The following is a 16,925-nucleotide window of genomic DNA, read 5'->3' as shown; positions in this document are numbered from 1 at the left end:
GAATTATAAGTAAAGAAAGTTTCCATAATATGCAATTAAATTTACAATATGATATTTTAAAAAATTAATCCTTACTAAATGATCTCAAAATCTTGATTTAAATAATTAAATTCATAGATGATAAACTATTAAATTAGCATGTATTTTATACAAAATTTAAATTAAAAGTCAAGATATTACTTTCATAGAAGACTGTATTTATAAAAATAGACTTTAAAAAATGCTATCAATAAAAGTCTAGAAATGAATTTTGTAAAAATCTTTGGCATAAAATGGCATTCAGGAACTATAATTTCATAAAGTATGAAATTATTTAAGCTTTAAAATATTTAGTGCATGAATATAATTCTTTATATATATATATACTGTAGCTGCATAATCATAATGATCAAAACTGTCATAAAAAAACTTTAAATAAATGCATCATAAAATACATTATAAATGAATAAACTGTAAAGTTTCAAATAAAGTACATAAAATAAGTCCAAAGTATTTGAACTTATTTTATATACAGTTTGGTATCAAATGTGTTTCCAACGTTTTTTTAATAAATTATAATTTTACTAGTATATTCAGATCATTAAGTAGTTATCAGATTTATAAATATCAAAGTAAAAAGTACATTTATATTTAATAAACTTATAAATTTAATATCATCCAAATCAGTATATGATTTCTTCATACTATTTATATAGTCTGTAGATTCTAATTTAGAAACTGTGGATGAACTATATGAATATAAAAAAAAAAAAAAAAATACAAAAAATATAATATATATAGACAATTTATAAATTTTAAATTAGGAAATTTGTACAAAAATTTCAAAGATAGAACATTACAATATATATCACAAATCTCATTATTCAAATATATATGACTGTTACAAAAAATATTTCTTAAACACTTATTATTATGGAAATATTTTAGAATAAACTTTATTTACTTATTTATACATTAATAAAGTTTTACTTTCAATTTCAAAATAATTAAAGATAAGAACTAAGTTATAAAAGACATTTTAATGTTAAAAATTTTAAATAAAAAGTGTTTTGACTCTCTTAGCATCCCTGAGAATCCTTATTCTTCGATCTAAAATTTTTTTTGAATTATTAAATTCAATAATTAACTAACTATATTTTTCTTATTAAATTTTTGTAAAAAACATTATTGAAAAACAATTCACTAAATTGAGATTTTAATCTTTTAAAGATTATTATTTAAAAATTTCATATGTATAACATTAAAGACATAAATGAATTTAAAACGTTTTATATGAAAAAAGATGATATAACTTTCTTACAATGAAAATTTTCATACATTCAGATCGTCAATGATTTCAGTTATACAATTCATTATGAACTCATAACAAAATTTCTTGAATTCTATCCTGAAATAACAAAAAGCATATATTATTAAAATATATCTATTTCTAATTTTTATGGTTATATTGTTATCAAAAATAATTTGCAAGTAAATTCTATTTCAAATATAAACTTTATTAATTAACAAAGAAAATTTTAGTTTTGACAAATCTTTTATAGAAAAATTAAGAATGTAAAAAATAAGTAATAAAACAGTTTTATTACTTATAATAATATACAATAATATTTTATTATTATTATAATATATAATAAAAAATTATATTTTTAATTTATTTAATTGAATATATATGCTCTCCACTTCAAATTAGTAATGGTTTGCCCCTGTACATTATAGTTTCCTTTAACAATAGAGTTGTGCCAGTCATCTATAACACCTTTCAAGGGAAAATTTTTTAAATTGAAACAACAAGATTTCCAGTTTGCATTGGAAGTATAGTTAATAAGGGCCTCGTGCTTCTAAGGTTTCCATATCTGATCTTGTCTTTCATCTAACTCTGTTTTTGAGATTAAGGAAAGACAGACGGACAACAGTGAGAATTTATAGGTCTACAATTTTTTTCAAATTTTAACCTAATAAATAAAATATATTAATATTACTATACAGAGTGATCCAAAAGTCAAGTAGACATTTAACAAAAATCAATTTCACTGAATTTTCGATTTATTAGAATGGAAATACATAGAATCACAGGGAGATTTTTCCAGTAGTGTTAAAATTAGTTCAATTATGTCCACCAGATAGTGCTTTGATCCATAACTACAAAGAACTGCATTATAGAAAATGTTCAGTGTGACAGACTTTGCTAAGCACAGCCTGAAGAAGAGTGACACCATTATGGACAGGATGAAACAGCATTTCTGAGGTTACCATTGATACCCTCCATTGTACAGAGCCTTTTAGCATTACCAATGATGTTAAGTGATTTCTGTAAATGAATGACTTCAGACAGCCCCATAACAAAAATTGCAAGGCATTGGGTCTGGAGAATTAGGTGGTTATTTATGTTAATGTGATGGCTTATCACTCAGTTCTCTCCAAATGATGAGAGCAACAGCCATTTCACAGGAGAAGCAACATCCAATGCTTGCTTTTCCTCCAGGCTAGGGATAGCACAGTTTTATAATAGGTTAGCATAATATTGACTTGTGATAGCAACAGTTTCAAACTTCTTTAATAAGAATGAAAGTACCAAATTGAATAATTAAATTATGTTTAATTATAATCAAAAACAATTATTTTCAGTTCGATAAAAAAATTCTACACCTAAACAGAAGGAATACCCATGGGAACATGCATAAATCCAAAACTGGCTAAAATATCAATAATACAAATTGATGAACAGATTAGAAATATAGAGGGCATTGAATTTTACAACAGGTATGTTGATGACTGTATAATAATTTTTGATAAAAGAAAAACAAATGAAAATATAATTATAAAAAAGGCTAATAAGATAAAAGAGAATATTGAATTTGAACTAGAAAAAGAAAAACAGGATAGCATAAACTATCTAGATCTAACAATTGAAAGAAAAGACGATAGACTAATTTATAAAAAAATATGTTAAACCTATACAAATTCCCAAAATAATTAATTAAAAATCTGTCATTCCTGTTAGTATGAAATAGAACATATTTAAAATGTGTATGAATAAAATAAGACAAAGAACAAGCGAGACTGAAACACAGAAACAAAAAGAAGAAGAAATAATTAAAATGTTTATTTTAAATGATTATCCAAAATACTTACTGAATAAATGGATAGGAAAGTTAGAAAATGATAAACAATTAAAATTAATGGATAAAGAGAAAAAATTTGTTAAATTAAGGTATGTTCCAAAGTTATTTGAAAGAATTAAAATAGTAGTAAGAAGTAGAATTAATTTAATACCGGAAAAAATAAATTCAACTAAAAAATATCTGTGTTATAGAAATGAAGAAAAATATGACATAACAGAAGAACAAGGTGTGGTGTATTCATTTAATTGTAGTTGTAACCCGAAAAAACATATATTGATGAAACAAAACGAAAATTAAAAATAAGATTAAGTGAACATATTCGAGCAATTAGGGGAAAATATGCAAATTCAGCAGTGGCTGAACACTAACTCAAAAGGTTGCAAAATTGATTTGAATACCATGAAAATAAGGAAAAAAAGGAAAATAATTATAAAAGACAATTATATGAACACATCAATATAATTAAACAAACAGACAGAATAAATAACAATACCAGAAGGGAGATACACCAATCATGGAGAGGAATCATCGACGGAGAAGGGAAGGAGACATATAAAAGGACGGATTGGAACGGATTGGGGTGAAGTTTAAGTGAAAGAGAACAAGCAATGATGAATACGTATAGAATTATTTGGTTAATATTGACTTTGAATATGCTCAGAATTAGGAATGTGTTTAAAAACCCAGAATTTGTAAGAATTTCATTGTATTATTGTCGAGAATTTTATGTTTATTGATGATTGTAACAAAATTTATTTTTTAACTTAATTGTAGAAAATGTCTTTTAAATGCCTGCTGATGAAGAACAAACAGGTCCGAAACACAATGTTAAAGTGTATGTGTTCAGGTGATTTAAATAAACATTATTATTTCTAATCTGTAAGACCTAATTGCTGCATCCATAAATCCAGTATAATAAGTCTCGTTAATTGATAAAGTACTAGTAGACGAGATAAGTTTAAATCTGCCAATAGTTGTTATGAAAATTATAAATACTGTACTAATATTTTTTAATTTACATTCGAAATGTCAAACATCCATATAGAAAAAAATCAGTTCGGATAATTTGAAAAATATCATTTTGGTCTTCTTTGATCATCATCAATTTTTAATAAAGTTGAAATTCAAACAAAACAACTATCTGAAAATATTAAAGTTTGGGAATTCGGTTACATGAGCATATTTGAAATCTAAAACAAGAACATAGTCTATAAGTTTTATAACAGTTTAAAATTTTTCATTGTAATAGAAAATGAAAGTTTAAGTTACAAAAACTGAATATACATGAAACATTAAAATGTTATATGGTATATTTAAGTTGTGCATGTTATTACTAAATATTCTATTTGAATAAAAATTTATAATAATTAAAATTCAAAACAGCTTGAAACATTTATTAAATTACAATATCTTTATTTTATTTGTATAAATATAAAACTATCTTAAATATATGAATATTTTGTATAAACATCTATTTAAAAATTAATATAAATGTTCCTTTAAAAACAAAACAGAATGTCAGCATTCTAAATGATGAAAACTAAGATTAACATCTTAATCTCATCTATTATATTTGATCTTTCCTTGTACACAATTATATGCAAATAAAAAACATTCCAATCATATAATTCTGACAGAACAGTAGTCTGACTATTTCATTATCATTTTGTATCGTACATTATACTTTAGGGATTAAAGTACAGGTAAATTAATATCGAGTTACATTATAAAATTTATGAGAACAAGAAAAACATTAATACTGTTTTATATTAATTGAGAAAATCTAAACTAATGGTGATTGGTTGCTATATCCACATCTACTCCTACTACTAATATCTACAACCCTTGTCAAGTCCTGTACAATCCTCTACAAATGAAAATTTGTAGTTTGGCCATTACTAAGTTGTATGGCAAGTGTTCAAAGAACTGAACTTTTAAAAACTAAACTCTCCTAGATTCTAAGAAGCATACAACAATAGTGAAAAGACTACCTTCCTGCAAATATAATAATTTTCTGTTTTAAACAACATTGCTTTGAAGTTTACAAAACTAACTGGACAAACAGTTTCTCTTTTCTTAGATGATTTTAAAACTAAAAATGGATTATATCTATGTATAAATATCAACTCACAAACTCAATTTGTAGTTAAAGATGAACAACTGCAAAATTAATTACATTGTCAAATTATTGGCCTATAATATCGCCATCGTTTGGCTTTGGATTATATGTATTTTCTATTCTTAAATTTTTTTATTTTGTTGTTTAAAATCAATACAACTCATTAATTCTGTCAATTCACGGGAGAGAATTTATGATTAAAATAAATCGTTTTCAAAACAATGTTTCATTATAGTTCAAAATTTTTTAATCAAAAATAAAATCACTTTTACAAGATTTCAGAGAAATTTTGATTATTACCATTTAAAAAAAAAAAACAAAATATTAGCTGAAGATTCATTTGTTATAATTATGTGTAAAATTAACATATGTACAACTAACTTCATAATTTAAATGTATCTGATATATTTTATAATTATTGTTTTAACTATTTTGTTTTCTGGTAGTATTAATTCTCTTAAATGATTTATGCACTTTTATATTTAATATAGAAACAAAAACAAAATAGATCACTCGATAATACTTATAGATTTAATTAATATTACCTGTACTTTCAAGAATTATCTAATATTCTTCAAATAAGATGCACTGTTGTATTAGCTTGAGGCAAATGACCATATCGAATTAGTTCGTCATAACTAGGAGGAAGATCTGATAAGTCTTGAATTCTTTCATTTCTATATTATATAGTTAAAAAAGAATTTGATAAATTTAAAAAAATTTTAAACATTATATATATATATATTCATAATATTAATATTTTACTAATTATTAGAGACGATTAAAAAATAATTTCAAAAATACTTTATTCAAAATGTTCTAACAAACATTATACAAACTTATTATTTGATTTTCAACATAGCAGTAATTTGAATCTTCAGTTAAAGATTTCATTTTTAAAACATTTACTATTTAAAAAATTAACAAACTAGCTGGGGTACCTGGCTTCACTCAGAGTTGATATGAGATTGTGTGGTAGTTGGAATAAAAGGATAAACTTTAGAGGTAAAAAAATCTTATTAAAAACATATTCTAACTATTTACAATACTTGTTTATAAACAACATTTTTCATTTTGTTATCCGGGGTATATGTACAAATTTCCTACTCGAGAGCAAGCTACGTATAGTTGACTGTGAGAGAAGCAGGAGTCTTTGAGGTTGATGCCGCAATGTTTTAAAGTGTGTCCTTGCGCTTTGTTAATTGTAAAACTATAGGCTAATTTGATTGGAAATTGCAGTCTTTTAAATTGGAATGGCAGTTCAGCAGAGAACAGTGGTATTCTGGGGATAAATACTGTGTGTCCTTTGTCCTTTCCAGTCATAAGTTCAGCTTTGATGATGTTATTCAATAGCTGTTTGACGATCATCCTTGTTCCATTACATAGTTTTGGTAAGTTCAGATTTCTGAGTAGTACGATCAGAGATCCAATTTTCAGTCAAAGGCAGATTAATGGCATTCCTGGTACTTGCAAACAGTTTAGAAATTCTGTAGGAAAGTTGACACTTTCTTCAACGTTTACCATTGTGTCGATCAATTTGTATATTCTCTCCTCACCGGGAATTTTCTTTTGAATATTAAAGTTGATATCGTCGACAATATTATTTTTAGTTGCCAAAATTGCCCTTTGAAATAGCCACTCTGGATTGGTATAGTTGTGAACAATGTTTGGATAAATTTGGTCGATGAGTTCGTTTTCAGTAGTGGCTATGTTGCAAAAATCACTGTTGAGTTCAATGAGGCCGGTCGTCTGTCAGTGGGATGTGTGTCTTCTCCTATTTGTATAAGTTTTTGAGCAAAATGTGCTGTTGTTTCGTCTTTCGAGAGTTCAACTCTCATATTTTTTGTTAGTTGCAGTATTTGTATGTGTGGTCAGAGATGTGATTTTTTTTAAGTATGCATTGATCTCATCTGCTGGTGTTGAATTGGGGATAACTAAAAGTGTTTGTTGAAAATCTCCTGAGAGTGTGAGTAGAGCTTCTCCCATCACTTCAGAGTTTCCTCGCAAGTCTTGTAATGTTCTGTCCATGGCTTCGAGAGATTTTTTATGCGCCATTGTGCATTCGTCCCATAAGATAATTTTAGCTTGTTTTAGAAGTTCACCCTGTCCAGATCCTCTTGAGATTTTACATACCAGGAATTGTTCTTCGGCTATATTCAACGGTAGTTGTAGGGCCAAATGGGCAGTTCGTCCTTCTTCCATAAGTGTGGCTGCAATGCCAGATGATGCCAGTGCAAGTGCAATGTGTTTTTTAGCATGTATTTCCACCAGCAATAGATTTATTAGAAACGTTTCCCAGTGCCGCCTGGTGCGTCCAAGTAAATAATTCTGCCAGTGTTGTTGTTGATCTGGTCCATGATAACGTTGTAAATTTTTTTTGATTGTCATTGAGGAGTGGTTTGTTGTGAGCAATGTATTGAAGTAGTTCGTTGATGTTGTAGCTTTTTTCCTTTGTAATTTCGAAGTTTAGCACACTGAAAGCATCTTTTCGTGGTGCTGGCATCCCAAGTTGTACAGGAGGGTCTAATGATGTGTTCACTTGTTTATAATCGATCAGCGCAAATCGCAACCGTCAATCTCGTAACGGTCAAATCGTAACGGTCAACTCTTTGATAACAGGTGCGTGTCTGGGAATTGTAACGGATAAGTTACGGCGGCGCTGATCGATTATAAACAAGTGAACACATCATTAGACCCTCCTGTACTAAGGTCTGGTTTTTTATTGCTAAACATTTATCTTCTAGGCGAATGAGTGTTTCATTGAAGATGTCGTTGTTGAATTCAACGGCCAGTTCTGGATGAGCTTGTCGGATTTGGTACAGTATGTCATCACTCAAACTCTCTTTGAAGGAGTCCAATAGCTGTTTTGGATTTGATGGATTACATGTTGTTAGAATTATGGTGAATAAGTCTCTGATTTGTTCAGCTGAGGCTATGATTGAGACTTCTTGTAGTGTTAATTCCCAGTGGTTGTCGTTCTCCAGTAGTCCTAAGCGTTGGCATGCTTCTCTGTACGTCTGGCATAGGAAACTGTCAACAGTCTTGAGATCTGTGAAACTTGTTGGTCCCCGTATTTCGTGTAGCAACATCTGGAGGTAGAAACATTCAGCATTGTTCGTATGTAGGGTGCATACTCGGCTTAGTGTGTCAGTTTTCATGATTCCTGGATGATCCTCTATCCTCTACCGGAATTCATTGTTTTCGTCGTTGAAAGATTTTTCTTGTTTTGTTCCACGTGTAATAGATAGGGACGTCGACATATAGTAATGTTTTCACGAATGGATCCGTAGGGCACAGTTGGAAAAAAAGCTGTTAATGTTGTGTTCTGAGGTGGTTCGCTTGCAATTTTTCTGACAATGTCTTTTGTGAAGTAAACTCTGTCCATTCTCCAAATGTACTGCTAGATGTTGCACAGATGGTTCGTGTTCGTGTATGAGAAAACTGAAAATCCGCCATGCTGCTTTATTACTGTTGATGTATCTTCCCATTTGGTACATGAGGATCTTGTCATTTCTGTTTTGTTGTTCACTGTCTTTGGCTATTTGAAATACTGCCATGTCACTGCTTTTGTTCATATACTTAGACATATTTGACGGATTTCACTGAATTGCAGTATTCTTCACTTATGTGTGCTTGGAACATTTTGGAAAGTAGTGGGTTATATGATACTACCCACTGATTATCTATTGCCAGTTTGTCTCTGCCTCATATTCATATTTTTGCTGTGAAGCCACCATTTTTGGGTGATCGTCTTCTGTATTTGGGATAGCCATCATCTCCAGTTTGTGTGTTGTCCAAGTATGGTTTTGGTACTTTTTTGTACATTTTCCATCACTCATACATAGCGAATTGGGATTTAATGGCCCGTGTGGTCCACGAATCATGTTTTTCACTACTGTGTCGTACAGTTCCAGGTCATCTTGTGGATCGGGAAATTCAGCTTGGATGATTTTGTCGATATCCATGGGATGAATTCTGTCATGTAGCCATATGAGACTGTGAGTGAGGCTAACGGTTCCAAAGCTGTGGTATTTTTTGATGACTTCATTTGTTTTTGCCAGAAAACTCGGGCTATTATGTTGTGTCGATCCATGGGGGCTTGTCTGTATCTTAGTTGTTCTTTGATTTCTGGCCACGATGAGTTGCATGTGAATGTTATGAAGAGGTCAGGTTATCCATATTTTCTTATGTAGGTCATGGCATCTTGAGTGTATTCGTGCATGTGTCTTGGACTTCCTATGTATGATGAGGGTAAGATTACCATTGTTCCAATGTCGTCAATCTTGCTGTCATTTATGATCGTGTCTCGAAGGTGGATGTATTCTTCTGTACGTAGTTTCTTCCGATTCAGTCTTATGAAAAGCATCCGTTCTGCTTCTATTTTTGCATACATATCTACCAGGAATTGTTGGAATAAACAGCAAGTGTTGAGAATGTGATTGTATGTTTCATTGTCTCTGATCATTAAGTGATAAGCATAGAACTTCTTGGAAGTGACTTTTTTGTTTGTTTCTATGCCTGTTTCAGGTTGGATTTGTTTCACATTGAAATGATATCCGTCCTCTTCGTGCAGAAACATTAATGGATATTGGAGGGAATCATATGAACGGTGTGTGTCTCTGCAATGCATTGTAGTCCCTCTCTTCTTCGTTGTACAATTATGTCACGGTTTGTGTTTTCATTGTCCACAATTACAATGGCGACTTCGTCTATCTGAGGTGCATTAAATCGACGTTCGTGTTCTCCAGGTGGTCTTTTGTCGGCTTGAATTATAACTTTATAGTCATCAGAAATCATTCGGTCTAGTGATGTTTTGAATATGTGAATCAGTTGATTGTATTCATGTAAGATCCACTGTACATCTTGGATTATTTCTTGTCTCAATCCACTGATATTTGTGCATCATTGATCAATTTCTCTTTCTTCATTTCCAATGAAATATACTTGCAGAAATTTATGGTCCTCATTGAGTAGTGGTAGTAATGATCCCATTTTATGATAGATTTGTCCTTGGATGGAAAAACATAATTGATTTCATCTCTGTTAGTGTTGATCGAAGTGACACTGAAAGAAGTCATTTAAAAGCAGGCATTGTACGCTTTTATATTTTGAAGAAAGTGTTTCGATTCTGGAGTTTCCCCGATCATGTAATGTAGAAATTCCTGTGGAGGTGCTTCCAGTGGTGGTAATCGAATTTTTCCATTCATGCAACAGAATCCTGGTGTTTATCCACTGAATTTTTTCATATTGCAAAATTGGCAGATGTTATCCAGTTTTTCGATTACGACGTGTTTGTGTTTGTTATATTCTTTTGTCGGGTCGTAGTGGAATGCTTCATTTGTTAGGTTGTACTGTTTACTTGTCCTTGTCTGTGCTTCTCATAGGATGATATTTGCATGGGTGGCTTGCATTTGCAGTCTTTTATTATAAGATTGTGTCGCAATTCTTGATTCTTCAATTCGTTCATTTCATTGTTCTTCAGTTTCTCTGCATCTCACAGTGCTCATTCTCATTCGTTGGGAATGTAAACGTGCCTCACGCTCTTCAACTGTTTCATTTTTTCACAGTTCTTTTTGTTTTTGCCATTTTGCTTCAGAATTGGCAAGATCTCCTCCTCTTTTAAGTTGGGCATTGTATAAAATATAAATCAAATCAACTTTTTATTAACAAATACACTAAGTACACTTTACACAGTTTTCAAACTTTATTTTCGATTTATATTCGGTCACCGTATCACTTTGACTACTCACACTTCACTGTTTGTTTTTATTCCCTCACTGCACTACTTTGGAATTTTCACTTCTTTTATGGTTCTTCCCTTCATCACTGATAAGAAACTGACGTTCAAACCCACGATGGATCTTGCTTCATATACCCCCACCAACAGGTAGTCTCACCCATACAGAAAAGGCTTCAAATGGTCCACAATGTTCCAGAACATTCCACAACATTCGAGAGTGTTCTGGAATGTTCCACAATGATCTGGGATGTTCCAGAACATTCTGGAATGTTGTGGAATGCTCTTGAATACTCTCAAATGTTCTGGACTGTTCTGGAAATTTCTAGAGGGCAAAACTTCCAGCCCTTATATCTTCAACAGCATGCCCTTCAGGTAAAAATGGGAACCTTCTTCATGAATGGGGGATAGAGGGCTACCACACCATATAACTCCCTTGATCGTACCAGGACTCATTTTTGAGTTTTAGAGGCATGCACATTGTACACTTACTTTTATAATATATATTGATGATGAATTAGAAGCATTAAAATTCAATTCACAGAACAAAAGTTTATAATACAGTTATAGAAAAATTAAATTATTATTCTCTCTCATTATTTCTCCAACAATGATTACATAAGCTGCAATTAAGATTCTACTTTCTGAATCAACATTGTACATTCTGCAATGGTATCAAAAACGCTGTTGTAAAGATTTTAAATCTTACAGAGAAAACTTGTTACACATTACTTTTGATAATTTAAATAACAAAATAATTCCTTACTACACCAAAATCATTAAAACCAATCCTCCTGTGTGTTAATTTCATAAATTATACATTTGTAAAAATCATTAAAACTTTGTTTCTCTATTTATTCTTATTCATTTGTTAAACTGGAAGACTAATATATTTTTGTATTCCCATAATACAAGTAATTCTAAACGGTCAAATAAATGAGATGAAAATGAACTGTTTTATTAAAAATATATTAGTGGAAATTATTTTAATTAATTAATTTTTACATGTTTTAGTGTATCTTTATGATACACTAAGAAGTTCTTTTAACATAAGAGTTTAACTAGGTCCACAATTGGAGGGTTAGATGGTAAAGAATGGAATTATATTCACTAAAACTACTAAACCAAATGACAACCTTAATTAATCGAGCTATTTTATGCTACAATTAATTAAGTGATTTGGTACCAGATGCAAACCTAAGTTAACTCTAGTACTAAATTACTTAATTTCTAATTATTAATTGTAGCAGAAAACAGCCTGATTAATTAAGGCTGTCATTTGGTTTAGTATTAATATATTGGACTTTGGAATGTTTATATATACTTAAACTATTACTTCATAAATGAAACAATAGGCTAAAAGATGAACTAGAAATGTACTAGAATAAACTCACTTTTATACTTTGATAGAAAAAACAAACAAATGATAAGTTTTCACTAGAACATTAATTGTTTCATGTCCTATAGCATTCATTTTTTTTTAAATATTTTCAGTTCCCAAAAGATTTTAAGTTTGAACTTAATTGTTAAAAAATAATTTCTATCTTTACTTTTATCTCTAATTTCTATGGTTTTGATGCAATTTTAGACCAATATTACCAAAAGAATTTTGCAATTTACACTGAAAATATTTTATACATAACTTAAAATTATCCATTGGAGTAAAACTATATGTATGTTAACAAATATACAACGATAAGATAAAAATAAAGCAAATAAACAAAAATTAAAATATAAACTATGTATATCAAACATTATTCATCAAAACAACTCTAGAATACGTAATTACCATTGTGATTCAACAATATTAAATTTATTAAACTATATCAAATTATTATAAGGTACAGTTTAATAAAACTTACTAAACTAATTTACTAAATTATTATTCCTTTTCAAAATTACATGATGCACATTAAAAAGGAAATGCAAAAATAATTATAAAAGTATATCTTTTAGTATTTAAAATTATAATAAATATGTATAAATTTTGATAAAACTTTGATAAAAGTTTATAGTTATCCTTTTCACTTTCCCGACTTTTCATTCGAGGTGAATGTTAAAATAACCATAAACCAGTACTAAAAGGCTTCAAAACCATAATGGTTTTGAAGTCTTTTAGTACAAGTTTTTTTGTAAAAGTACCAGTCTTTTAGTACCGGTACTTTATGTTATTTACTTTATTTTCCTCATAAATGCATTTTGATCTTCCAATCCTAATCAGTATGTTATGAATATCTATGTCAGTAAGTACTGTACCAGGCACTACAGCATCACACAAGCATTAGAGGCTTATTAGCAACACCTGAATGTTTTGATGCTTCTATATGTTGTAATACAGGATGCGTTCCTAGACAACAAAACGCTAAGTGAAACAGCGTTAAACAAGGTCATTTTAACAGAGTAAATAGGGATAGGTGAACATGTAACCAAAAATAAAAATTTTACTTTAATTTTAGGTTATTTTTATATTAATTTGCATAATAATATATGTTAAATAACACATTAACATATGCACACAGAAATATAAATTTCATTTTTTGTGATAAAGGTCCTGGCTCTTCTGAAATTCTTAAGATCGCATCCAAAATGCCTTGTTTTGCTTTTGCATTCCTTTCAAAATCTGAATCATTCGCTACAATTTGATCAACGATTTCAGTAATCATTACCAAACTTTTACTAAGGAAATTTGTAGAGAAGTTCTTTGAACTCTTCGTTTTCAAAATCTGTATTTTCCAGTTCTACATGAATTCCTTGTTGTTCCAGTTCTTGAAGGTCATTGTTGGCAAGGCTCTCACCAGAAACCTGTGGTAACTCCTCAATATCCTGCTCATCTACATCTCCTAGTCCTGCTGTATATATTAGCTTGACAATTTGGTCAACCTAACGATACAGCGACAGGCGCTTCTTGTTGAGAATTCTTGGATACCTTCAGCCATAACTTCTTCCACACTCTAATCACGCATTTATCAGTTAATTCTTGCCAAGCCAAGCTGATATCGTCTATGGCACCCATGATGTTATATTTTTTCAAAATTTGCACCAAACGAACAGAGATTTAAAGAAAGAACACCTTTTTTCCACCATTTACCGATTGGTTCGTGTTCATAAATAATTGTATTATGGACAAATCAATGAAATGCCACGACAATTAAAATCGGCATACATTTTGAACTTTTTTTAGGGTTCCAGCAGACTGCGTTATATCGAATCAGCGTTAAGCGAGGCAGCGTTAAGCGGGGTCTTACTGTATGTGGATTCCTGGATGTGTGTCTTCAATGGCAATTTTTACATATTTTAAGTTTTTTGTAGTTTGGCTCTTTCCCTATTGGCACTAAAAGAACTTTTTTCTACAGCCATCTTAGATTCCATGGCTCTTAATAAGGATAGATGGATGGTGAGGGATGGGGCCAACATATTTCAAACAAAATGTCAAAGAAAAATTTGTAATGATTTACATATCATGATTCCACCTAGGTCCCAGAGTGGTAAGTTGATGTCCTAATTGTATTGGCTTTCGGTTAATGTTACCTTAGGATCCAAAATGGCGGCCAGGAAATTTTTTCCCTACTTCGGAGACTACTACGGGGAAAAAAATTTTCCCTAGAGTCGTGACGTTGACGCCATTGAGAATTTTCCCTCGTTCGGTTTCGACCCTGCGTTCGACGTGGCCGAGTTTCCTGTAACCTCGAAACGGACGGTAGTGTGTATTTGCGACGGTAGAGGGAGCTTTTTCGTAGCGTCGTGCGAGAGTAAAATCGGCGGGAAATACGTAGGGGTGTTACGAACGAATATGCAAATGCATGATCTACGACGTGATTCTGTTCCTTTCCGGGCAATTTTATGCAAATCGACTAGTTTCCAGTTGGAATCGTTTGCTGTAGTGTTGCGACGAATTGCGTATTGGAATAATTGCTGTTTTATTTCGTTACGATATTTCATTCTCTCACAATTTATTATCGGTAAACGTATAGTTTATTTGCAATTGTTCGATAATGAGTAGTTTTGCAGATTTGAGTTGCAACGACGAATTTTGGTCGAAATGCACCACCCGTGATTTCTCCATGTTAATTGAAGACGACTTTTTGGAACCAGGTTTGCCTCCCAGTATCGATAACGCATTGAAATTTGCTGTAAAATTAGGCATACAGTTGACCGAGTCCGTTTGCATTCATTGCGATTCTTTATGCAAATTATACTATCGGAGTAATAGAGAAAGCTGTTTCTTGCGATGTAGTAAGTGCGGAACGAAGACCTCTGCCTTTGATGGAACATTTAAAAGTAAATTTGGCCACATTTCTTGGAGTTGCATTCTGTCATTTATATGGCACTAACTATGTCTGGAATGTACGGCGACGACCTCGGCGATTGCGGCGGGCAAATCCAGAAAAACGGGAGTCGATTGGTCCAATCACATACGGTTGGTATTGCTTATAGCTTTGAGTAATTTGACATCGTTTAAAAAAGGAGTGCCGAATAAAACGGTGGAAATCGACGAGACCGTAATATGTAAAAGAAAGTACGAGAAAGGGCGTATATTTAAAAATACGTTCGGAAAGGAAAAAAAGATAGGAAGAAGCAGGCAACCACCGTCGAAAAGTGAGTAAAAAAATTCTTTTTTTTTTATTGTTTATTTCAGTTAATATCCGCGGAGTGTGCAGAGAAATTCAAGATGGCGGCCGGAAACACAGCCATCTTGAATCGAGGGAAAATTTTTTTCCCTGTCGCAGTCTCCAACGTAGGGAAAAATTTCCCCCGCCGCCATTTTGGATCCTAGGGTAACATTAACCTGGCTTTCTAGTAGTTATGCAATGAACATTCGGTTACTATTCTGTATTCGGCCTATTTTTTGCTATTCCGCCAAATACCGAATATTTAATCACTATTCGGCCGAATACCGAATACCTAAAAACAGGAGTAAGAAATGACAAAAACACAGTAAATTAATCCTTTTGGTAACTTTTATTAATGCTGAACATACACTTCAAGTTCGAGAAAGCATAATTTTTTGCTTATTTATCTAAAAGATCAAAAGAAAAGTAATATAACTAAGTTGCTTTTTTAAGAGATCAAAAAAAGGTAACAAATCAAATGAAAACTACCTACTTGTTATGTAGTTTATTCATCTATATACTCGTATATAAAAGAACAAGTCCTGAGAGAATAATTAACGCAGAACCAAAACTACTGGTGCTAGAAACTTAAAAATTTGAGGGTGTGTTCCTTTTGTAAAGTTTAGGCATGCTGGCATCGCTACTAAATTTACTCATCAATAGTAGCGATGCCGGCTACTCCTTATTATAGATCGCTCGTAAAGCTAGTTAAAGTTAGGCATGCTAAGAAAAGATTTCCCATTTTATAATTACGTGACTCATAGCCTGTTGATAATGGAGAAAAGAGACAGATAGGACATTGGTATAAGTCACAGTTATGATTTCACAGATTTGAGACAGCTTAGTAGCCTGAATGGCCCCAGGCTTTTGCCCGTGCATGCTAAGTGACTTTCATTACAAGCATTTAGCTTTCCAAAGTCTATAAGAACAATTATTTGGCATTGATGGCTGCAAATTTCGTGCCAATAAGCTGCCTCGACTTGTTCGATTATGTTATCAACTCAATTTCATATTTATTTTCACATTTTCACCTTGCGGCCCTTTTCTGTTTTTTTTTTTTTCCCATTATTTACATGTGTAGGTCATTTCATTGTTATCCACATTTGATATCATCACTTATCACATACTGCCTTGACACTCGTGTCTGTCTGCTACAACTGTCAAGAATTAACATGATTGGTGAAGTGCAGTGACAGTGGGCCATTAGAGAGCAGGGTGAGCAATTCTTGCCATAATGCGGTTTGCACACCAATTTTCGTACATGCATTAATCAAGCCAAATAGTTTGGCCGAATATTCGGTATTCAGCTTGAGGCCGAATATACTATTCGTTGCAAT

The 16,925-nt window shown here is 31.3% G+C and overlaps 1 protein-coding gene across 1 annotated transcript in view; it reads right to left on the bottom strand.

Moving 5' to 3' along the window:
* Positions 1–787: 787 nt before the first annotated feature.
* The window catches only part of LOC136971423 (uncharacterized), a 38,826-nt gene continuing 22,688 nt past the window's right edge, over positions 788–16,925 (bottom strand). The window contains exons 4-5 of the mRNA XM_067265884.1: positions 5,787–5,918; positions 788–1,387 (exon numbers count right to left, since the gene is read on the bottom strand). Of these exons, the coding sequence (XP_067121985.1) occupies positions 5,816–5,918 (103 nt within the window). The 3' untranslated portion in view covers positions 788–1,387; positions 5,787–5,815. The remainder of the gene's footprint in view (positions 1,388–5,786; positions 5,919–16,925) is intronic.

This window comes from Centruroides vittatus, unplaced genomic scaffold, assembly GCF_030686945.1.
Source record: "Centruroides vittatus isolate TY-2023 unplaced genomic scaffold, ASM3068694v2 contig_250, whole genome shotgun sequence".
In the NCBI taxonomy this organism is placed as follows: Eukaryota; Metazoa; Arthropoda; class Arachnida; order Scorpiones; family Buthidae; genus Centruroides; species Centruroides vittatus.
Note: the sequence above shows the minus strand (reverse complement) of the source record. Positions and strands in the feature narration are given on the sequence as shown.